This window comes from Balaenoptera musculus, chromosome 5 (genome assembly GCF_009873245.2).
Source record: "Balaenoptera musculus isolate JJ_BM4_2016_0621 chromosome 5, mBalMus1.pri.v3, whole genome shotgun sequence".
In the NCBI taxonomy this organism is placed as follows: Eukaryota; Metazoa; Chordata; class Mammalia; order Artiodactyla; family Balaenopteridae; genus Balaenoptera; species Balaenoptera musculus.
The window spans coordinates 97,300,048-97,324,866 of record NC_045789.1 but is presented as its reverse complement, the minus strand read 5'-3'; the positions used below and the strand labels follow the sequence as shown (position 1 = coordinate 97,324,866).

The 24,819-nt window shown below is 38.5% G+C and overlaps 1 protein-coding gene and 1 long non-coding RNA gene across 5 annotated transcripts; one reads left to right on the top strand and one right to left on the bottom strand.

The window, feature by feature from the left end:
- Positions 1 to 1,988: 1,988 nt before the first annotated feature.
- LOC118896019 lies at positions 1,989 to 11,087 on the bottom strand. Its single transcript, XR_005020063.1, has 3 exons — positions 10,851 to 11,087; positions 3,310 to 3,361; positions 1,989 to 2,550 (listed from the first exon to the last, which is right to left on the bottom strand). It is a non-coding gene; the product is annotated as an uncharacterized LOC118896019 (long non-coding RNA).
- Positions 11,088 to 11,226: 139 nt separating this feature from the next.
- FAM200B (family with sequence similarity 200 member B) lies at positions 11,227 to 20,539 on the top strand. Of its 4 annotated transcripts, XM_036853997.1 has the most exons (4): positions 11,227 to 11,368; positions 12,177 to 12,327; positions 17,638 to 18,085; positions 18,453 to 20,539. In XM_036853997.1, exons 3-4 carry the CDS (start codon positions 18,042 to 18,044, stop codon positions 20,398 to 20,400), a joined length of 1,992 nt encoding a protein of 663 aa, XP_036709892.1. In that variant the 5' UTR covers positions 11,227 to 11,368; positions 12,177 to 12,327; positions 17,638 to 18,041; the 3' UTR covers positions 20,401 to 20,539. The 4 variants fall into 4 exon arrangements, with proteins under 4 accessions (XP_036709892.1, XP_036709891.1, XP_036709893.1 ...); XM_036853996.1 differs by lacking the exon at positions 12,177 to 12,327; XM_036853998.1 differs by lacking the exon at positions 17,638 to 18,085.
- Positions 20,540 to 24,819: the final 4,280 nt, after the last annotated feature.

The following is a 24,819-nucleotide window of genomic DNA, read 5'->3' as shown; positions in this document are numbered from 1 at the left end:
GTAAGCTGTAGAGGAATGTAACTTCCCTCTAGTTTTCACTTCCTATATTTTGTTACATTAATTCATTTTCTTCAAATTAGTATGAACTTACAGCTAATGTTTATAAGACAAGTAAAAACTAAAATGGGAAACAAAGCATACCAATACAAAAAGAAATGAAGGGGCTTCCCTGGTGGCACAGTGGTTAAGAATCTGCCTGCCAATGCAGGAGACACAGGTTCGAGACCTGGTCTGGGAGGATTCCACATGCCGCAGGGCAACTAAGCCCGTGCACCACAACTGCTGAGCCTGCACTCTAGAGCCCACGAGCCACAACTACTGAGCCCACGTGCCACAACTACTGAGGCCCGTGTGCCTAGAGCCCATGCTCCGCGACAAGAGAAGCCACGGCAGTGAGAAGCTCACGCACCACAAGGAAGAGTAGCACCTGCTCGCCGCAAGGGGGGGAAAGCCCACACGCAGCAATAAAGACCCAATACAGCCAAAAATAAATAAATAAATTTAATTAAATTTAAAAATAATAATAAAAAAAAGAAATGAGGTCTTCCCTGGTGGTGCAGTGGTTAAGAATCCGCCTGCCAGGGCTTCCCTGGTGGCGCAGCGGTTGAGAATCTGCCTGCCAATGCAGGGGACACGGGTTCGAACTCTGGTCTGGGAAGATCCCACATGCCGCGGAGCAACTGGGCCCGTGAGCCACAACCACTGAGCCTGCGCGTCTGGAGCTTGTGCTCTGCAACAAAGAGAGGCCGCGATAGTGAGAGGCCCGCGCACCGTGATGAAGAGTGGCCCCCGCTTGCCGCAACTAGAGAAAGCCCTTGCACAGAAACGAAGACCCAACACAGCCAAAAATATATATATAAATAAAAAAAAAAATAAAAATAAAAAAAAAAAAAAAAAAAAAAAAAAAAAAAAAAAAAAAAGAATCCGCCTGCCAATGCAGGGGACATGGGTTCGAGCCCTGGTCCGGGAAGATCCCACATGCCGCGGAGCAACTAGGCCCGTGTGCCACAACTACTGAGCCCACGCACCACAACTACTGAAGCCCACATACCTAGAGCCCATGCTCCGCAACAAGAGAAGCCACCGCAATGAGAAGCCTGTGCACGGCAATGAAGAGTAGCCCCCGCTGGCCGTAACTAGAGAAAGCCTGCACGTAGCAACGGAGACCCGATGCAGCCAAAAATAAATAAAACAAATAAATTTATTAAAAAAAAAAAAAAAGAAATGAGGTGAACAATTCTACACACACACAAAAATTATTTAGGACCAAATAACCAAATACTATTGTAGCCTATAAAGATTTTCTTACATTCTTCCTATCCTGGATTTACCAAGCTTCAGGCTTAGGTACTGTCTAAGGCCCCTCTGACTATTACTTTCAAACTCAAGTCTTAGCTATCACACTGGCAATGCAAAAAGAGAACCACTCAAGGGAGTGGTTTACTAGTGTGTAAACTTTACACAGTTACACATGTACTGCATCTTACCTTCTCAGTCACAAAAACTCTAGTTGGAACAGGCAGAAATGCCAACGTGACCACCTCTGACATTTTTCTGATGCATAAAAACCTTCAGACGAAGGCATATACAACCGAAGCAAAATTTTGAAAGGAGTATTAGGTGGAAAAAAGCCCTCTTTTTTTTTTTAGAAAGCAAATATATCATTTATTGCAACTTCAGCATGGAGCGATGTATTGGTTTAAAATAAAGTACAATCAACACAATTTGGTCATTGTGAGTATGCCAGCTGGGTCCACACTTTACTACACATATGTAACTGTAGAGCTTCTTGTGCCCCAGAGAGGAGACATACTCTTGTGTCTAGGACAAGGGAAACATGTGTTGTTATTCAGGAGCTGGAAGCTACAGCATGACAGGAAAGAATTGAAAAATCCTGGTCTACACATCACTTTACCTTGTTCGAATCTTGTTTCCTTGGCTTGCTTCATTGTTTTCTCTCTCCTGGGACTGACATTGTGTGTTATGTATCAGGCATGTAACGTGTAGAAGTTTCAGAACCCAAAATCATATAGATCAGTAAAAATGTATTTCTATATTTTTGTTTAAAATCTATTGAAAATAACACTGGGCATAATTCATATATTCCAAAATTAGTTTGATGCTCTGCTCATGAGATTCTTTTTATGGTATGTCAAAGAAAATTTGGACTTCCATCCCCAATAAACTTTGAGGTTGGAGGACACAAAAGCTTTTGCTCAGACCTAAATTCTGTCTGAAAAAAAAAAAAAGGGTAAATATTATAAGCCCTTTCTAACCTCTCCAGGAGCAGAAATGATTTACAGCTATGGCACTGAACCATAATTTCTTTTTTTTAAAAATAGTAATCTTGTTTTTTTTTTTATATATATTTATTTTTGGCTGTGTTGGGTCTTCGTTTCTGTGCAAGGGCTTTCTCTAGTTGCGGCAAGCGGGGGCCACTCTTCATCACGGTGCGCGGGCCTCTTCACTATCGCGAAAAGCCCTACTTCTATTAAGTTAGCTGGTTGGTCTTTGGCAAATATTTAATTCTCTAGGCCTTAGTTTTCCCATCTGTAAAAACAGGAAGATTAGAGATGAAAAGACTACAGAACACATTTATAATCCTGAATCATGTATATTAGGACACTGTTTGAAAAATATTATTGAAGACTTTCACCTCCTGATATGAATGCAATAAAATGTTTATAAGCTACCACATAAGTATTTTGCCCCACTACCTGGAAAAAAAGTCAAGATTTAATCTAGTCAATCATCTACCATTAAATAGCAGTTTATGGGAAATACACATGATAGAACAGATTGAGTGATAGTACGAAGATGAAATCAGCCAAATCCAGAATATGGGAAATTCAACTAGACAAATGACCCAATCTCTACAACAAATAAATGTCAAGGAAAGAGAGGGGAAGAGAGCTTGTTGAATATTAAAAGAGACATAAGAAATATCAAATGAAATGTATAGATATAGTTTAGATCCCAATTCAAAGAAACAAGCATGAAAAATAATTTTTTTGAGAAAATTAGAAAAATCTGAACACTGGATATTAGATGAAATGACAGCTAAGATTTGCTTTAAAATAATTCTGGCTGAGAGTGGGTTGGGGTGTGTGAAGTGTGTTTACTTCACACTTGTGGCCTGGGTATGTGGCCTGGGTGTGAGGAGGGGAAAGGAAGAGAAACAAAACTGGCCAAATATTCATAATGGCTGAAGTTAGGTGTTGGGTTCATTTTACTGTATTCTCTTTGAAAAATTTCATAACAGTAACAAAAAGTATGACCTTCAAATCTATTAACTTTATGTACATTTACCTGATATATCATTAGGCCTTACTGAAGAAATGGAATTCTCTGAGTACAAAATCTTAAGAAAACAAAAAGACAAAAGTAGTCATTAAAGGCCCAATATAATTATCTAGCAAGTGATACATTCTATATTTATTAAGAAAAGAAACCACTGAAACCTATAAAATTAATATACCCAACTAGCCTCAACAACTATCAACTCATGGACCACCTTTTTCCACCTAAAACCCCATCCATAATACCCCACAAACCCTGGTCTCATATTAGAAATGGCTGTTTTAAAGGCTCATTGGTTTGATTTTGAGTTGCCTTGAAAAGAATTTTTTTAGTCTTTGGAGCAAAGACCATTTCCTATGCTTAAACACACCTAGCTCTATTCTCCACATTTGACAGGTTCAAGATCATACACATATCAATTGTTAAATATACATATGTATATATATAAAATTTAAAACAAAAAAATCCACTTACTACCAGATATTAAGATTTATTATAAAACCATAGTAATTAAGACAATGTGATGCTGGTCTAGAGGTAGACAAAAATCATAATTAGAGACCAGAAAGAGAACCACATCATTGGCAGACGTGATGTATAACAGAGCTGCCAAAGACTATTCAATAAATAGGACTAAGACAACTGTTATTAGCATGGGAAAAAAATGACACTATACATCTACCTCAAACCAAACTTTAAAAAAAATCAATTCCAGGTACATTAAGGATTCAAATGTACAACATTCAGAAAAAAAATGAGAGAATATATTCTTTTACTCTGGAGGTTGGGAAGAATTTCTTAAATAAGACATAAAAGAAGACAGGTCATTAAAGGATAAATCTTACTTTCATTAAAATTAACTCCTACCCATCAGTAATAAAAAAACAAATAACAGAACAGAACAGTGGACGAAGATATAACAGGCATTTTACTGATACAGAAACAAGAAACACATGAAGATATTCAACTCTCCTTAATTATCAGGAAAATGCAATTAATATGACAATAAGATTCCATTCCTTTCCAACAGACTGGAGAAAGTAAAGTCTGACAATATCAGGTTCGGGCAAGGATGTAGAACAAGAATTCTCATACATGCCAGTAGGACTGTAAATCGGTCCAAGTACTTTAAAAATATATTGGCGTTACTAACTAAACTGAACTTGTGCATAATCCTACCATCTAGCAATTCTAACTGTATTTGTTTGCTAGGGTTGCCATAACAAAAATACTAGAGACTGGGTGGCTTAGACACCAGTTTATTTTCTGAGTTTTGGAGGCTAGAAGTCCAAGAATATAGTTTGGTTTCTTCCCAGGCATTGCAGATGTCTTCTTGCAGTGTCTTCGCCGGCCTTTCTTCTCTGCATGCACATGTCCAGCATTTCTCTGTATGTCCTAATCTCCTCTTCTTATAAGGACAACAATCAGACCAGACTAGGGCACCCCCGCCACTCCACCACCATCAAAGGTCTCATTTTAACTTAATTACCTCTTTATTAAAGACCCTATCTCCAAATGCAGTCACATTCTGAGATATTGGGAGGTATTAGGAGTAAGGGCTTCAACATTTGAATTTTGGGGAAACCCAATTCAGTCCATAACACCACCTCTAGGCATATTAGCCAGAGAAACTTTTGCACATGTTTGAGAATGCTAAGTTTAGTTCATAATAGTAAACAATATAGCAGATAACTCAAGTGTGTTGCATTTCTAATACAAAATATTATATGGTAGTGAAAAGGAATGAACTATAGCTACATGCATAAATTTGGATTACTCTTAGAAACAGTGTTAAATGGAAAAAAAAATTAGTTACAAAAGAATACATGCAAAATAACTACATTCATAATAAGGTTAAAAAAAAGCAAAGATACAGTGCATATTTTGGGGATACACCTAGGTAGCCTTATAATAAACTCAACTCTAAAGAAAAGCAAGGTAACGAATAATATAAAATTCATGATAGTGGTTTCCTCTGGGAAAGAAGGAGGGGGAATACATTAAGAAAGAGACATAAGAGACTTAAAAAGGTACCTTGGTATTCTATTTCTTAATTAGGTGTTGGGTATATGTGTTCACTTTTTTATTCTCTTGTGGTATAATAAAAAAAGTATTTGATCTTTGTCCCTGGTCCCTGGTAGAGTTCCTGAAACCTCCTGAATTTGCTGAGTGATAGAAATGTCATTTGTCATTCCTGAGTCCCTTTCAACCACACTTGAGTTTATGCTAATGAGGTGACTCTTCGTGGGTTGGGAGACGCTAGATAGCTTCAAGATAGAAGCTGGTCACCAGAAAATCCAGCCAGGTGATTATAGAGTTGTAACTTTCAGGGCCCATCCCCCAATTTCCAGGGAGGGGAGAGGGACTAAAGATTTTCAGTTAAATAGCCAATGATTTAATCAATCATGCTTACTCAATGAAATCCCATTAAAAAACCTTGAAACAACCAGGCTCAAGAAGCTTCCAGGTTGGTGAACACACCAATGTGCTGAGAGGGTGGCACACCCAGGCAGGCCATGGAAGCTCTGCACTCCCTGCGTCCCATACTTTGCCCCTTTATAATAAAACTGGAGTAGGTAGTATAGCGCTTTCCTGAGTCCAGTCAGTCATTCTAGAGAATTATCACAGCTGGGGGCGGGGGGGTGAGGAGTCATGGGAATTATCACATCTGGGGGCGGGGGGGGTGAGCAGTCATGGGAATCGCTGAATTTGGAGTCAGCTGGGTAGAAGTGTAGGTAGCTTTGGGATACTTTAAACTCCTGGCTGGCATCTGTTGTGGAGGCAGTCTTGTGGGGCTGAGCCCTTGACCTATGGGTCTGTTCTAACTCTAGGTGTCAAATTATAGGACATCCAATTGCTGTCACAGAATTGCCGTTGGAACTACATATCTTTAAATGGTGTGTGTGTGCGCGCACGCACAGAAGTGTGCATGCATCGTATACACTCTTTTCTCTTACTGTATATTATATATTTAATAAGGAAAAATTCAACTACTGTGTATTTAAAGTTAAAGAAAGAAAAAAATATGAAGTAAAAAAATAGGCATGTCATATATACCTTTAACCATAGGGAATAGTCTTAAGTACTGAAAGAGCCAGAATTGCCTGTATTTGGAAATTTATCTTTCAGTCTAATAAGAATGGCTTAATTAATTTTATACACAAAACATTATCAATCTGGGCATTTTCTGGCATATTTCCCAAGAACTTATTTAGAATCTGGCACCCTCAAAATTGAACTTCATTGCTATTTGCCTCAGTCCTTAAAGAAAACACTGATCAAACTTATCCCCAGGTGGCATTATAATGACAACCATTTGATTTCCTCAAGTTCACAATTCAAGACTTTAATAATAACTCATAAAGAAGGTACAATTCATGCAAAAAAAAAACCCAGAAGCTATAATACTAATTTCATACATACGTGTACAAAATGTACATTTAACATAGTCTCAAAATAATCCTTGTCTGAAATATTTACTAAATAATAAGAATGAAATAATTTTTGAACCAAAAAAAATGGTCTTTTAACTTCCTTGCTAAGTAGAGCACTCATTTAAATATATTTACCTGAAACTGTTCTTAAATTTTTTAAATTAAAGCTAGCATTATCTATTAAATCAGCTTTTAATCACGATCATAGTTTATCCTACAGAAAAAGGTATTATTTATAAGGTCACTTTAATATGACAAATATATGTGTATGTAGGTATGTGTGTGTGTATACTATAAATTAATTTATTTATATTATATATATATTTGGAATCCTAGCTGTTTTTTCTCTAAATTATACAAGTCCTTAAGGTTTTCAATCTGGTAAATTTTTAAATGATATACTCACTCCCTGTGAATGTTAATAAAAACTGGCAAAATTTCCGGAATACTTTCAAGAAGAAAGTAAAATAATTAAAATAACTTGAAATGTCGCTGTCTTCATCTTCCTTCTGTTTGGTTAAAGAAATAATAAACTGCTGCAAATTCTATTTCTCACTCTGCTGCAGGTTCATATTTACACAACATCATAGCATATTTAAGGCATAAACAAATGCCTCTTGAAAAAATGTTTTATTGACAACCAGAAATACAAAACAAATCCTTCACAAACTACATTGATAAAAGACTTTATTTCTAGCACTAACCTAAGACTCTCAGTAATATGAATAATTTTCATTAAACTAAAATCTTCACTCTTTAATAACTCTTAATCGTCTATCCAGAAGAATAAATTGTTGAGAATAGACTTGAGTAATCATTCACCCATGTCTCCTGTTTTTTAGTTACTGCTGTCATGGAGCAAGGCAGCATAGATTTTAAAATATCACATAAGATTCTTTTGATTCTTCTCTACATCCTTGAATCTATTGAGAAACACGTATCAAAGGCACAGTTCAGTTAAAAACAACAACAGCACTGGTCTGAATTCAACACTGCCTTTTACAATTGACCCTTCCCATCACACAGCAATTTCTTTTTTACATATATGTTATCATTCTAACTCCTATTCTCAAACTGTTCAGGATTTTACGTAGAAATTTTCTCGTCTATCAGAAAACATCCCCCCAATCACTTTCTAGTTCCTCCCAATCCACCTAAAAAAAAGCAATATCTCTCATACGCTGCTGATGGGAGTGCAGAATGGACCACTCTTTAAAGGCCAACTGTCAATATTTATCACATTTACAAAAACATTTCCTCTTTAGACCAGCAATTCTCTTCAGAGGATCTAAGAGTTACCCCTGCAAATGTAAGAAATGACATTTATTCATTAAAGCATTGTTCCTAATATCCAAAGGCTGGAAACAACACAAGTGTCCATCTATAGGAGATTGGCTACAAATCTGAGTATATCCACAAAATGGAATATATGACAGCCGAAAGAAAAAAAAAAAAGAATGCGTAAGTTTAATTAAATAGTGACAAGAAGGAATATCCAGAATATACTGTTAAGTGAAAAAAAAAACAAAGTGCAGAACAATGCAGAGCATATGGAAGAATCTTTTTGAAATCCTGCAAGTAAAAAAGGTAGTAGCTTGGGGCTTCCCTGGTGGCGCAGTGGTTAAGAATCTGTCTGCCAATGTAGGGGACACGGGTTCGATCTCTGCTCCAGGAAGATCCCACATGCTGCGGAGCAACGAAGCCCGTGCGCTACAGCTACTGAGTCTGCGCTCTAGAGCCTGTGAGCCACAACTACTGAGCCCTCGTGCCACAACTACTGAAGCCCACAGGCCTAGAGCCCATGCTCCGAAACAAGAGAAGCCACCATAATGAGAAGCACATCCACTGCAACGAAGAGTAGCTCCCGCTTGCCGCAACTAGAGAAAGCCCGCGTGCAGCAAAAAAGACCCAGTGCAGCCAAAAATAAATAAATAAATAAATAATTTTAAACAAAAAGGTAGTAGCTTGAGGTAAAGAAATGCTTTTTGATTTTGTCAAAGTCATGTAAAGTCTTAGAGTTGAAATTAAAACTATTGTATTTAACTCTTTTTCTATTTCTTAAACTAAATTATAATAAAAGGCTAGGAATACAGGTTTTCCTCCATATCTGAAAGTAGAATGTTTCTATGAAACCTTTCGTAAGCCAAAATGGTATAAAGTGAAGAAGCAATTACCATTAATTTATATGGGGAAAGTTTGAGCATTTCCAGACTCAAAAAATAACCTACCAAATCATACCAAATAACACATAAAACCTAAAATAACACTAGCATATAGTAAAAGCAGGTATGATATGATAAACACACTGCCTGGATAAAGTAGAAATAATGTCTGTACAGTATAGTTTCACTTAGCAGAATCGACAGGACAGCGAGCGGCACACTGGAAGGCTGAGAGGTGGTGATGAAAGTGTGTTAGGCTGTGGTGGGGGCGTGTGGAGACGGGGACGTAGGAGACAGAGGAAGGGGGTCACCTATTAACATCTCACCGTTGTTTGAATCCGTCAGGGCAAGCAGGTCCCTAATGTCTTCACCTTCTTCTATAACTGCCTGCCTCAGTGTCAAATGTTGAGGTTCATCAGCTGTGGCTGATGTGGAAGGCTTGAAATATGACAGTATTGCTTGACTGCTTATCCTCATGCATTTTTCTATCATGCAGTTGTTTGCAGGCACTCAAAACATCCTGCAAACTTGCCCTAAACCTACATGCCCTTTCAAAATTAGTCATACCTCCTCTGCTATCATTGCAGCACTGTCAATTACAGTGAAAATCTCATGCAAGTGCTTCATGTTGAGTTCCTGGAGGGCTTTACTTTTAGGCTGTTCACTACTGTGTTCGGTTTCAATTAGTATTCTAATAGCATCCTTTCCTCTTGCAATGGCATCACCCCTTCATCTGTCAATTCTTAGTCATGGGATGCCAAAACCTCTTCAACAACATCTTCAGGGTCAAACACTTATACAAATAACCACCTCCTGTAATTATTTTCTTCAGTTCCGGGAACTTTTTGGCAGCTTCAGTATCAGCGGAAGCACTCTCTCCAGTAACTTTTAAGCTAAGAACCTGCCCTCACCAATCAAACCATCCATGACTACCTTCAAATTCTACTGTTGCAACACTTTCATCACCGTGGTCCAAGTGCTTTCTGTTTCAGCTTATTGGAAAGACTGACCGATTTCTCCATAAGATAACTTAAATACCTCGCTTTGTACAACCATCAGTCCACTCAAGCAATAGACTTTCCAGTTTATCCACTGCTGGATGCCAACTGAGACCACTTTGCTACTAACAGAAGCAATAGTAACTTTGGCAGCTTTCAAGATTCTTTCTCTCTGCATGGAAATGGTGGACCCAATCAAGTTCAACTCACACACAATGCCCAGTTCGTTCACCCCAATCAAAACACTTAAAACTACATCTGGTTTTATGTTAAGCTTTTCTGATACTTTAGGACACTTGCTGACGGATGCACGAAATAAATCGAGATGCAGCACAGATGCTCACAGACACAGTTCCAAGCTATGGGGGCTTGATACTGAGACGCTGAGTGTATTTCCAGGGAAGGAGCCTGGCTGTGCCACTCAGGCTGCCGGGTCTGCGCGCTGCCTCGGTAAAGGATCCCTGCAAAAAAAACCGCTGAAGGCTAAGCATACCAAGTACTACCGCCTTTTGCCGTTTTTTCGTAAAAGTGAAAACCCTCCAGATTTCCTTCAGTTACGAAAACAGGTACTAATACAATACAGGTCTTTTGTAAAAGCGAAGTGGCCTAAATCGAATTTTTGAAAAGTGGGGGACACCTGTATATTAACCTGAAAAACAGTTCGTAACAAAAATGAACTTCTTTGCACTGACTTATTCTGTTCCTAAGAAACGTGTTTTGTTAAAACCATTACAGGGCAGAAATACATATATATATATTTAATATACATTTTATATCTATTTAATGAAATGCAGATTTATGTTAAAAATCGGTGAACTTCTAACCTAGAGACACAAGCCTACTATGATTACAAAGAACAATATGGTTCTCTAAATAAGTAAACAAGGTAAATGATAGCAGAATTGAAAAACATCTCTGTAATTCCCTTACAAAGACTGACAAATTAACGTGCTCACGGGTGTACCAGCGGGGCGGCGAGGGGTGGCGGGGACCGCCGAGCCGTAGGTGCGGCTCAACGCCACCACCAGCTTCGCCCGGTTCTGATGCGGCTGCTGCGCAAGCTGGGAGGCCTCCTTAATCGGCAGCAGCCTCTTGGCCCCCACGGCGCCAGAACCCGGCCGGGACGAATGCGTCCGCTCTCGGCTGTATTTGGCTCGACTGACCACAGCCAGATTTTCAGCAGACAAAATTCACACTCCGGTCAGCCGGCCGCGGACAGCCGAGGGCGTGGTTACCGCCAGAAAGCTCAAATAACTCTCGCGGGAAAAGGCAATACCGCGAGACGACCGCGAGGGCAGGGGCGACTCGTAGCTCCGCGCATGCGCAGAGGATCGAGTCAGCCCTTTCCCGGCTGGAAGTGTGATTTCTGTTGAGCGTTGAGGTTAGACTGGAAGTGGTGTTGTGTAGAGAATGGGGGGCGAGGCGCACCGCGGGTCGGCAGGCGAGGCGCGAGGCTCGCGGCGTGAGGCTGGAGGTGAGAAGGAAGAAAGGCAACCTCTGGTGGGAGTGGTCCGGCGTCCACTAAAGGGAGACATTCCGGGGTTCGTTGGCGGGAGGCACGTTTTGCTTTTGCTCAGGGGGCGAATGGACGTCTACCGGGGGAAGGGGTCAGCGATCCGCGATCCGAGGGAAGATGTTCTCGGGTCAGCTGAAGGGGTCAGGCTGAGGTTCTTAGGCCTAGTTAGGTCCCTGGAGAACTGGAGCAAACGGGAGTCTCCTGGGAAGAGGGTTACATTCTAATCTACTTAAAGCTCGTACCTGCAAGTTCCTACTCTTAAGGCCTAAGTATTACTGATGTGTGCACAATGGCAATACAGGAAACAAAGGAGAATACCAGAGACAGAAAGAACATAATTTTAAATTACTCGTTATGGGACAGGTTTGCAATGCCTTCAGGAAGGAATCACGCTTTAACCATCCCTTTTAAAAATAGAATATCTTTAGACAGACAAAAAGTAGAAATAAAACTATAACTAATACATATGTACTTGACACCCAACTGGAGAAATAGTTATTATATAACTGATGTCCTTTGTCTGCTCCACCCAATCCCGTTATGTTCCCTCTTGACCAAGGTAACCACCCTTTTAATTTTTGATTGCATATAGTGCTGTTTTGCATAGTTTTAACAATCAGAAATGTGTATATCCTTTGGCAGCTTTCTTTAACGTAATGTAAGATTTGTCAGTGTTATGTAACTCTAGTTCATTCCTTGTAACAGCTGAACAGGTGTTCCCTTATATGAATATATCACTATTCATTTTCTTGCTTTGTATCCCCAGGACCTGGCACATTGTAAATACTTGCATGTTAGTTGATTGGATGAATGCTGTAGCATTTGAGCTAAATCATGAAGAATGAATAGGATTTCAAATGACTTAAGGCAAGGGGAATACCAGCCAGAACGAAAGCAGAAGCATGAAAGTGCATGAGGTATTTCAAGAACTCCCATAGTCTTAGCGCTTAAAGTGTAGAATAGTATGGAGATATGGGATGAAGGAGAAACCTAGAGAGATAGGATGAGGCTTAGATTTAAACGACATTATCCTGAGGAAATTACACTGCTCAGAGCCGATAGAGGTTTTTGAATTATGAGGAAACTGATCAGAGCTGTATTTTTAGAAGATAATAGCACCATGGAAATATGTCTGAGAGGTAAAAATTCATGGCAGGGAATTAAAGACCACACCTATCAAGCATCATAGCAATAATGATCATTGCATTAAGCATGTAAGGCAATCATGCAGACCTGCTTAAAATCCTAACACATTTTCCTAGTCCATTCGTAGCACCACTTTTGTAAACAACTATTTCATACCTTCTTCTGTCAAGCTTGCAACATTTTCTACTTCTGATTCCCATTTAGCTGTTACCTTGCATCCTCTTTCAGTTAGAAAAGGACTTCCCCATGCTTTCATCCCCACGTCTATCAGGTCTATACCCTAATATACTATGTCTGCTATTATTGTAGGTGAATTGTCTGCTTGAGGAGAGAGAGTAAGCCCTTTAAGAATACTTTTTGGATATAACAGTCTGAAGTATAGCCGATTATGAACGCCCACAGAGAACTGGATTGAAATGAGAATAGTAAAAATGTAAAAGAACAGAATGATTTAAAGACAATTGTTTTTGTCTAAAAGAATAATTACTTATTGTAATACAAATGAGATATTAGTTTTTTTTAATGTGTTTCTTATTTTCAGGTAGATTTAAGTGTTAGGCTTTATAAGATAAATCTGAATATAGTTTACATTTATGTTTTTATAAGACCATTGTTTCTACTACTTAACATTATAAGCAGTTTATTTTGAAATAGAATATCGTTGATCCAATTTTAAAGAATAGGTCTTACTAACCTTTGTCTTACATATTACCAAATTGTTCAAATATAGTTTGGTAACTTATTTTTCATTGATTAATAAAAACAATGTACATGGTACAGTTTGCTACAGTTGTCATTCTCTCATTCAATCTTTCAAATACATTTACTGAGTACCTACCATTACAACAAACACTGTTCTAGGAATAGGTCATTATTATTGCACCTTGGTATATAAGAAACTTTCAGCTACAAGTATTTGGTCACCTTAACTGAAATTCTCTCCTAAAGAATGGCTAAGATAGATGCACACCCAATTAAAGAACATTATTGCTCTGAAATGTGGTTATATATCCACAGCAGTCAGCCTCAACACACACATCTTAAGCATCAGTGCACACATCTATAGATTTTTGAAGTTTTGGCCAGAAAGGACCTGTCCCAGCAGAACCCATCTGGGTTATGGAATCACACATGTAGTTATTCATGTTAACATATGTATATGCTCTGATTTACATTGAGTTCTAATTGAGAATATCTCTGTTTAAAGTTCCAAAACTTACGGTTAGACCAAAGCCCTCAGGTTTGAACCTGTCCCTCCAAACTCCTGTGACTTGCCATTAAGGCACCTTTCAGAGACATAGATAAAGAAAAGAGAGGGCAAACAAAAGACTTTGGAGAGCGTTTTAACACTGTTTTTCTTTAACTGTATAAGGTAAATGTCTATAAAATATCTGGGGAGAGGTGGCATACAGGATAAAATTTGAGTGGTTTGAAATTTCATGTGGAGGGAAGGAACATTAAAAACAAGTGAGCATCCTTCACTATGACAGGAAGAATCAATAAATGTTCTCTTTCAGCTATTAAGGGCAGTTATATATCTGAGTCAGATTGCTTCAAGGCTGTTGTGAATTGCTCTCCAACTCTTCTTATTCATCAAAGAGATTTAGATGCAGTTGCTTTTTCAGCAGTTTAGTTCTGATTTAATATATTGATGTTGTCCACAATGCTGTGACATCCAGTAGGCATCTGCCATAAACTCTTTAGTCCTACTAACTACCTTGGCAGACAGGACATAAGACCTCCAAAGAAAAGCTTTGCCCATTTCTCAGACCAGGCCCTGAATTCCCCCCAAATGTACTCTTTTTTAAGTATAATCAGGTACCATATACATTAGATCTCTAGCAACTGGTCCTAGTTAAAGCATTCATAATATAATAACTAATCAAGTTGATATTTTCAAGCCCCTCCTAAGGCAACCAACACCTAAAAATGCCACCATCCTAATAAACCCTGACCTTTGCCCCTATTTGTAGGTCTTCCGGTTGACACCAATGCTTTATGTTACTAAACACGGAAAACTATGCCAAGAGACTGCTAGCCTAGAGACAAGGTTATACATTTTGATCTCGTGCATATTACAACTTAACCCTACTCCCTATAGCGAAGTTTTCTCAGATGGCTCCTGCTGCCACCTTCCTGGCACATTCCTGAAGCTGCATTCCAACAGCATTGTTCTAGAATGCCCTTTAAAACTTTTAATCTCATAAAATATCTGCTACTAAATTCAAGATTTAGTATTTGTCCAATGCCAAACTGACCAAATAGTCTTATCTTGACAGCTCCCCATGTCCCTCTTTCTCACTGAATTATACTAAATTGTGTAACCCATCTCACCAGCCACCTTTACCCCTCAGTTCTGACTTGGTTCTGTTTATTGGCAGTTCATTTCAGAGACATCAACAGAATAACTCAGTACCAGAGTAGGCCATCACAACTCAGGAAATCCTAGAGCAGTCCCTTTGGCATTATTTGAAGTCTGTCAGCGTGTGTGAGTTATGTTAACAAAAGCTGGCACCATTTCAAAAAAAAAGTTGAGCAACATCTATGCTTTATCTATAAAGCATAATCTGTGCCCACAATATTGACAAGCTCCAGCAACAAAAGGATACACAACCTTTGCTGGGATCCTCTTTAAAAATGTACTTGTACATACGATGCAGCAGTCAGGTTCCTTAGTATTTACCCAAAGGAGTTGAAAACTTTTGTCCACACAAAAACCTATAACCAATGTTTATAGCAGCTTTATTCATAATTGCCAAAATTTGGAAGCAACTAAGATGTCTTTCAGTAGGTGAATGGATAAATAAACTGTTACAGCCAGACAATGAAGTATTTTTCAGTGCTAAAAAGAAATGAGCTATCAAGTCATGAAAATACATGGAGGAACCTTAAATGCGTATTACTAAGTGAAAGAAGCCAATCTGAAAAGTCTATATACATATAATTCCAACGGTATGGCACTCTGGAAAAGGCAAAACTGTGGAGCTAAGCTGGTAAAAACAAACAAACAAAAAAATTCAGTGACTATTAGAGATTGGTGGCAGAGAGAGTGGGGATAGGAAAGAAGGGAGGCAGAGGCACAGGATTTTCAGGGCAGTGAAAATACTCTATGAAACCATAATGATGGATACATGTCATTATACATTTGTCAAAATCCATGGAGTGTACAACACGAAGAGTGAACCTTAATGTAAAGGGTGGACTTCGGGTGATTATGATGTGACACTGTAGGTCTATCAGCTGTAACATGTACCACTCCGGTGGCGGGTGTTGGTGATGGCGAAGACTGTGCATAGGTGGGGGCAGGAAATATATGGGAAATCTTTATCTTTTGCTCAATTTCACTGTGAACCTAAAGTTGCTCTTAAAAAAAATAAAGCTTATTAAAATTTTAAAAAGTGCAGTATACATGACATAATGTAAGTCCCCTTCAAGTTTACTGTTAAAAATAAGTAATGAAGTCTCAGGGAAGAATCTCACTAAGGCCTTCTCCATCTGGCAACATCTTGTTTCAAGGTCACCATCTGCTCTGATGCCTCTTTCAAAGCTGGCTTTATTATTAAAAGATTAGGCCCCCACATAAATACAGTGGTGACAGGCTGGTGAAAATTGATGGCATTCAGATAATTTGTAACACATTTTGAGTGCTGCCTGGTATTCCTGAAACCTATACCTTACTTGTGTACTGTATGATACTGTTTCACTCACAGGTGAAGGATGGGTGATAGCTAGAATGACAAATATTTAGTATGTCCCCAAAACTGAAGGATTCCAATCTTCCTCTCAAGTGATTGGGGGAATCCATTCACCAGGCAAGTAATAAAAGTAATCTCGAGATACGGGTGTTTCAGCTTTAACACTATGACTTAGAAGAACTCATGGAATGCAAAATTTATGCTAAAAAATAACAGACATTATGTGGAAAATAGGATTAGGGCCAAACTATGCAACTTTGTAACTTTGTAACCAGAACAAAGATGAAGTAAAAATGATTTACCTGCGATTTGTTTTAATCAGGTATGATAAGGCAAACAGACTTGAAATGGCTGTCATGACGTAGGTAGTTTTTATACTCACGGATCCCTAGATACAGGAGGTAGGGCATGCTGTGCCATGCTATACAGGGTGGCCACATGGGAAGCACCAGGGTTGGGCAGGAGGGAGAGGAGGTGGAAGGGGAAATGTGGAAAAGCCTGTATTGTGGTTTTCTCAGGAAGGAATTGGCCAAGCAAGGTAAGCAGGTTTCAGATTGGCTTTCTTAACAGTTTCACCAGGATTCAGGGCATGGGGGCTGTCCCTAGTTCATGGTTACCTGGCCCTGGGGTAAACAGGGCAGGGGAATATCTGGAGAATAAGAACCTGATTTGGGAGGGTGGGGGAAGTGTGGGTAAGGCTGGCTCTAAAGTTGTGTTCCTGGGTTGAGCTATCAGTCAAGTTGTTTGCTATCTCTAGGAATTACCCAACCCTGGGAGGATTAGTTCCCTCTCTGATTAGTGAGAACCCAAATGCCAGAGCATCAAGAATTACAGAAAATAAAATCTAGTTAGTGCAAACAATCCTAATAAAACTATTAACACTGTTAAAATGTTTAATTTCTAATAAACACTACAGTAAATGTAAGACTTTACCCTTCCTCTCCCACCTCCCCGAAGTGGCATTATTTGATGGAGTGGTTTGTAAGGAAGTGCTGTATTGTGCTGATAAGACCCAAATATCCTAAGTTCAAAGAGAGCAGTGCGGGAAGTACTTACGAGATGGGCATGGCCAGACTGAACTAAGAGGAAGTATATATAGTGAATGAACTGTGCTCCTCCATGGTTTGCTGTGTTTAGCTTCGTCAATGTACTTTGCATCTCCTGATGCCAACTCCCAGGTCTTATATCATTTTTTCTATCTCCCAATCTTGGTTGAGGTGGTTTGCCTTACAGAAAAAGGCCTAAGCCTATATAACATTGTGTTGAGAGCTACCAGCTTTTTGCTTCAGCACCCATGACCTTGGATTCTGTAAAGGTCCCTATAGCTGGCAACACTATTTCTCTGTATTGTAATGCTTAATATCATATCTCTGGTCTTATTCCCAGGTCAAGGATGCATTCCAAGACAGTTCTAAAAATATGTCACCAACTCCAACCTTATAGTTGACCTAGCCATGGAAAACCTCATTGGAACCTCACAAGATCAGACCATACTGGCACTCTTAAAAACCCTTCCCATCAAAAAGTATCAGGAATGAAAATCAGGAATGATATATACCTACCACTTCAAGAAAGTTTCTGTATCAGCCAACAGTTTAGCAGATCAGCTAGTTTCTTTGATCATCAAGCAGACGTAGTCAAGCCACTAACACAAAAGAGGAAAACGTCTCTATATCAGTGTTTTTCACATTATGCATGTGACCCATTTAGTAGGTCATGAAATCAATTTTGTGAGTCATGACGAACATTTTTAAAAACAAAATAAAATATAAAATATCAGAGTGCTTTACATGAATCCTTTGCCAGAATTATACACCTTGCAAGGAATACTAAGGTCAGTTTCAATATGTGGAAAGATATTTGATGGAGGGGATATGATGAATAGAATGTACATTGATTGCCTAAGAAATGGTTTTTAAATCATTGTCCGCTGATGTCTTATTTGGTTTTCATAATAACAAGGTTGATCTGCAGTCTAGTTGTATATTACCATGACTTGCAAATGGATATAAAGTCTGAGATGTTCCACTGAGATTCAGTTGCAAACTGCATTTTTTGGAAAGATGTTATCTAGGCAGTAAAAAAAAAAAAAAAAAAAAAAAAAATATATATATATATATATTAGTGACAATTATAGTTAGTGGCAATTATAATATTTTATTCAAAATCGCTTTTAAAATGGATCATTTCTTTTTTAAAAGAAAGAGGAATAATGAAGCAAAGTATGCAGAAGCATGTTCAAGTTCTACTGCTGGATCTGGAAGTATGAATAGTGACAATATTGAGAAAACTATTGACTCTAATCTGCAGACATCAACTTCGTTTGAGCCACGTTTCAAAAAGAAAAAAGTAACTGCAAGGCGTTATAATGAAGATTATTTAAAATACGGTTTTATCAAATGTGAAAAACCCTTTGAAAATGACAGACCTCAGTGTGTTATTTGTAATAATATTCTTGCAAATGAAAGCTTAAAACCTTCAAAATTAAAAAGGCACTTAGAAACACAGCATGCTGAACTTATTGATAAGCCTCTTGAATATTTTCAAAGAAAGAAAATAGATGTAAAATCATCAACACAATTTCTTAGCTGCTCTACTACTGTTAGTGAGAAAACCTTATTATCATCATATTTAGTTGCATATCGTGTGGCAAAAGAGAAAATGGCTCACACAGCTGCTGAAAAAATTATTCTTCCAGCATGTTTGGATATGGTGCGTACAATTTTTGATGATAAATCTGCTGATAAATTAAAAACGATTCCTAGTGATAACACAATATCTCTTCGAATTTGTACAATTGCCGAACATTTAGAGGCAATGCTTATTACTCGGTTACAGTCGGGAATAGATTTTGCAATCCAGCTTGATGAAAGCACAGATACTGGAAGCTGCACAGCACTTTTAGTCTATGTCAGATATGCGTGGCAAGGCGATTTTATGGAGGACTTTTTGTGTTGTTTAAACTTAACCTCACACCTAGGTGGATTAGATATTTTCACAGAATTAGAAAAGTGCATTGTTGGTCAGTATAAATTAAACTGGAAAAACTGCAAAGGAATTACAAGTGATGGAACAGCAAACATCACTGGAAAACAGAGCAGAGTAATTAAAAAATTGCTAGAAGTTACTAGTGGGGCGTGGAATCATTGTTTTATACATCGTGAAGCGTTAGCATCCAGAGAGATTCCACAGAAGCTCATGGAAGTATTGAAAAAGGCAGTGAAAGTTGTTAACTTTATTAAAGGGAGCTCACTAAACAGCCGACTTCTTGAAACGTTTTGTTCGGAGATTGGAGCTAATTATACCCACTTACTGTATCACACCAAAGTTCGTTGGTTGTCTCAAGGGAAAATACTGAGCAGGGTTTACGAACTCAGGAATGAGATCCACGTTTTTCTCATTGAAAAGAAGTCTCATTTGGCAGCTATTTTTGAGGATGATATTTGGGTAACGAAACTGGCATATTTAACTGATATTTTTGGCATCCTTAATGAACTACGTTTAAAACTACAGGGGAAAAACAGTGACATATTCCAACAGGCCGAACGTATCCAAGGATTCCAGAAGGCGTTACTGTTGTGGCAAGCGAGGCTTAAAAGCAACCGTCCTAGCTACTACATGTTTCCAAGGTTTTTGCAGCACATTGAAGAGAATGTTATCAATGAAAACATTTTGGAAGAAATAAAACTAGAGATATTGTTGCACCTCACTTCTCTCTGCCAAACCTTTAACCATTTATTCCCAGAAGAGAAATTTGAAACATTAAGACAGAATTGTTGGGTAAAAGATCCGTTTGCTTTTCGAAACCCAGAATCAATAATTGAGTTAAACTTGGTGCCTGAGGAAGAAAATGAATTATTGCAGCTCAGTTCTTCATATACATCGAAGAATGATTATGAAACACTAAGTTTATCAGCATTTTGGATTAAGATAAAGGAAGACTTTCCTTTGATAAGCCGAAAGAGTATCCTGCTGCTATTACCATTCACAGCAACTAGTTTGTGTGAACTAGGGTTTTCGGTCTTAACCCAGTTAAAAGCAAAGGAAAGGAACGGATTAAATGGCGCAGCAGATATGCGAGTAGCATTATCCTCCTGTGTTCCAGACTGGAATGAACTTATGAACGGGCAAGCACACCTACCACGTTAAATAAATCTTTTTTTTTTTTTTAATTGGAGTATAGTTGCTTTACAATGTTGTGTAAACAAATCTTACCTGGTTTTTGTTTCTGCAGTTCTTATTTTGTGATTTTTTATCTGTTGTATTTAAATGTTAATACAGCAGTGTATGTGATAACTTTGTTTTTATTTTTGTTATATTTTAATACTAATAAAATCATAATGTAATTTTATGTTCATTGAACAAAAATTTAATGAACTTCTATTAGAGGTCAGGTACCGTTCTAGACACATTTGGGATACAAAATGAAGAAAACAGACAATTCTCTAGTGGAGCTTATGTTCTGTCAAGGAGAGAGAGAGAGACAATAAACATAATAAATAACCTTTATAATATTTAGAAGATAATAAGTGCTATAGAAAGTAATAAGAAAGGAGGTCAGGGAACTATTTGGGGACCAAATCATGAAGGGCTCTAGACCATAATAGGGGCTCTGGCTTTTTGTCAGTGAAATGGAGAGCAGTTGGGTTCTGTGGAGGAAAGACATGATGTGAATTAGGTTTTAAAAAACTCACTCTAAAAAAAAATAAAAAATAAAAAAAATAAAAAACTCACTCTGACTTCTATTTTGAGAGTAGATTGAATTATATGTTACTTCTTTAAAGAGGTCTTTCCTAACCACTTTAGTTTGGGTACATCCTTCTTTATTCTTCCTTTTATTTCTTTGTTTTCTTGGTAGTATGTAATTTGTAATATTTGTATTTATTTATGTGATTACTAGTTCTGTCAACCTGCCACCTTGGAATGAATGCTCCATAGGAGCAGAGATCGTGTCATCTTGCATGATACGTAGCAAATGGATATTCCATTTACCTTTGCTGGAGAAAAAAATCAATAACATCTAATACCTGTAACATGAGGTCATATTCCCAGGAATAATAATTAAATGTATGGCAAATTTCTTCGCCGTTTTTACGTGTTAAAATCTGATTTTGTCAGATAATCTCTATAAGCATCCCAAAACGGCATTGATTGATGTTGCTTCCTCACATCATTGCTGAAAATTAAGCAATTTAATTGCTTAATATGTCTTCCTCAAACTAATTTCAACTTCTGCCTCTCTTTACATATTTCCTGACCCCACTGGGTGATGTTTCTTTGGGTGTGGTCTTTCTCTAAAATCATATAGGTTAGCAGAAATATTTGATTTTTCAGATTTTCTATTCTATTAAAGGTAATAGATTTTCCCCCCTTCTTGGTGCTTAAAATACAGTTGGAAGACAATTTTCCATGAATAGCTCACATTTCTGCACAGTCTGGATCCTCTGATTGAAAGTACTTGCATTTAAGTTAAGAACACTTGTGTAAGGGGACATTCCAGAATGGTGAAACTAGAGACATTTTCCCAAGAAACATCCCAGGGAAATAAAGCCTTTTCCTACCTCCCTGGAGACATTTGCGTGCATTCCAGGAGTAATGAGTAATCTCCCTGTAGGGAAGGGTGAGAGGATGTACCAGCAGCCCCCACTGTGTGCAGAGCTAACACCTGTGGGAATTGGGGCATGGGAAACCAACCCACAATGCTGCTCTGGCTCCTTTTTTTTTTTTTTTTTTTTGGCTACGAGTAATAAATTGTATCTCTGACCCAAAGGTCTTGTGTCTTTATGTCAGTATATGTCACTTCTACAAAATCCCTTTTACTATGTACAACATATTCACAGGTTCCAGGGATTAAGACTTGGCTATCTTTATGGGGGACCATTATTCAGCCTATCACAGTCCACTGCCAGTCCTCAAAGACTCATACATCCCACATGAGAAATACCTTCACCCATTCCAAGGCCCCCCAGAGTCTCAGCCCATTACAGTATCAACTTAAGTCTAAAATCTCATATCCAATCATCTAAATTATGGGTGCAGTTCTGGATATAATGTGTCCTGGGGCAAAATCCTCTACCTGTGGAGCTGTGAAACTAGAAAGCAAGTTTGTGCTCTAGAAATACAGTGGTGGGACAGGCATAGCGTAACAGATCCATTCTCATTCAAGAAGGGAGAAAATGAAGAAAAAGAGTCAGTTAATCACTTTTGAAGTCCACCTAGGCAAACTCCATTAAGTTTCAAAGCCTGGAAATAACTTACATGGCTCATGCCTCTGCCTTCTGGACCCCTGACTCCACTCTTTGGAGCTCTCCACCCTTGGAATCATCCTTTTTCATGAAGAGTAACACATGTCTGCCACTGAGTAGTTTTTCTCAGCATGTTTTCTGCCTGTAAAATTTTGAGAGTCTTTTCATTTTTGTCCTCTGTCCCTTTTAGTCCAACTTGACAATGTTTTTGTTGGTATAGCATTCTCAAAAACTTTGTGGGTCACGGAGATTCACTTTATTAAAAAACAGGCTACTCCTCAGATCTTTCCTGAATAATTTCATCTGTTTTTGGCTTCTGAGTCTTACACCCCTTCAAAGAGCCCTCTATATACTTGAATGTGCTAACCTTTTGTACTTTCCAAGTACGAGCAAAAGTCTATCCACACTTAAAAATGGTTAAGATGATAACTTTTATGTATATTTTACTACAATTTAAAACATTTTTGGGCTTCCCTGGTGGCGCAGTGGTTGAGAATCTGCCTGCCAATGCAGGGGACACAGGTTCGAGCCCTGGTCTGGGAAGATCCCACGTGCCGCGGAGCAACTAGGCCCGTGAGCCACAATTACTGAGCCTGCGCGTCTGGAGCCTGTGCTCCGCAACAAGAGAGGCCGCGATAGTGAGAGGCCCGCGCACCGCGATGAAGAGTGGCCCCCACTTGCCGCAACTAGAGAAAGCCCTCGCACAGAAACGAAGACCCAACACAGCCATTAATTAATTAATTAATTAATCAATAATAATTAAAAAAAAAAAAAAACAAAAACATTTTTAATCAAAAAGAAGCTGTGCAACTACATCATTGGTTTACTCTCCAGAGCATGCTTTCCTGGCAGTGGATCTCTTAACTTCAGCATTGTTTGCAATCTGTGTAGGCTGAGAATTTCCCAAATCAAATTCTGCTTCCTTTTTGTAACAGTTCTCTCCGTTCCTCTCTCACATTTTACTAAAAGCAACCAAGAAGAAACCAGGTCACACCTTCAATATTTTGCTTGGAAATCTCAACCAAATACCCAAATTCATTGCTTACAAGTTCTGTTTTCTGTGTAATTATAGGACACAATCTAAGCTTTGTACCATTATATAACAGAACCCCCTTCTCTCCAGTTTCCCAAATCACGTTCCTCATTTCCTCTGAGACCACACCAGCAGTCTTTAACACCCATATTTCTACTAACAGTCTGTTCAAGGCAATCTAGGACTTTTCCATCATGTTCCTCAAAATTCTTCCAACTTCTACCCATTACCCACTTCCAAACCACTTTCATATTTTTAGTATTTGTTACAGTAGAGTTGCCATAGTTTGGAGCTAGAAAAACATCTTTCTTCTGATGACTGAACTCACCTCACTCCTTCTCCAATCTCACTTCTTCTTTGGGGCAACCTCCTTGCAGACTCTGGCCAAGATTAGCGAAGAGTAATAATCCTGTGCTAATGATGTCCCAAGCTCAGTCTTGGAACTGAGGACAAAGGGAGGCAGAAAGAGGGATACTTTCAGATACCAAAATCTGTACTTATTTCCTACGGCTGCTGTAACAAATTACCACAATATTAATGGCTTAAAACAACATGAATTTATTCTCTTTTGGAGGTCAGAAGTCCAATGATAGTCTCATTGGGCGAAAGTCAAGGTGTCAGCAGGGTTTGTTCCTTCTGGAGACTCCGGGGAAGAATCTGTTTCCATACTTTTCAAGCTTCTAGAGTCTGCCTGCATTCCCTGCCTCACATCTTCAAAGCCAGCAGCAAATCACCTTCAAATATCTCTCTGCTTCCATCATCACATTGCCTTCTCTGTACGATCACCTCTCTGGGTGATTGCCTTTCTCTTATGATTACATTGGACCCATCCAGACAATCCACTGTAATCTCTCCATCTCAAGATCCTTAAATTAATCACATTTGCAAAGTCCCTTTTACTATGTAAGGTAATGTATTCACAGGTTCTAGGGGACTAGGACATGGACATCTTTGTGGGGCCATTACTCAGCTTACCACAACCCAAAATAAGCACAAGGAACAAATAAGCTGATGATAAGTATTTGAAACATTCATTGAGAGGACACTACGAAACACTGTTTAGGAACTTCAAATTCATGATCTCTCTTGCTTCATCCTCAAGCAAGCAAAAATGCCAACCAACAAACAAGACAAAATTTTCGATAAGGAAGTTCAGAAAGTATTGAAAGCTCTTGATGTTCAAGAGCATAAATTTTGGAGAGCACCAAAATCACAACTAACTGCTGAACAGTCATCAACAGGAAGACACTGGAACTCACCAAAAAAGATACCCCACATCCAAAGACAAAG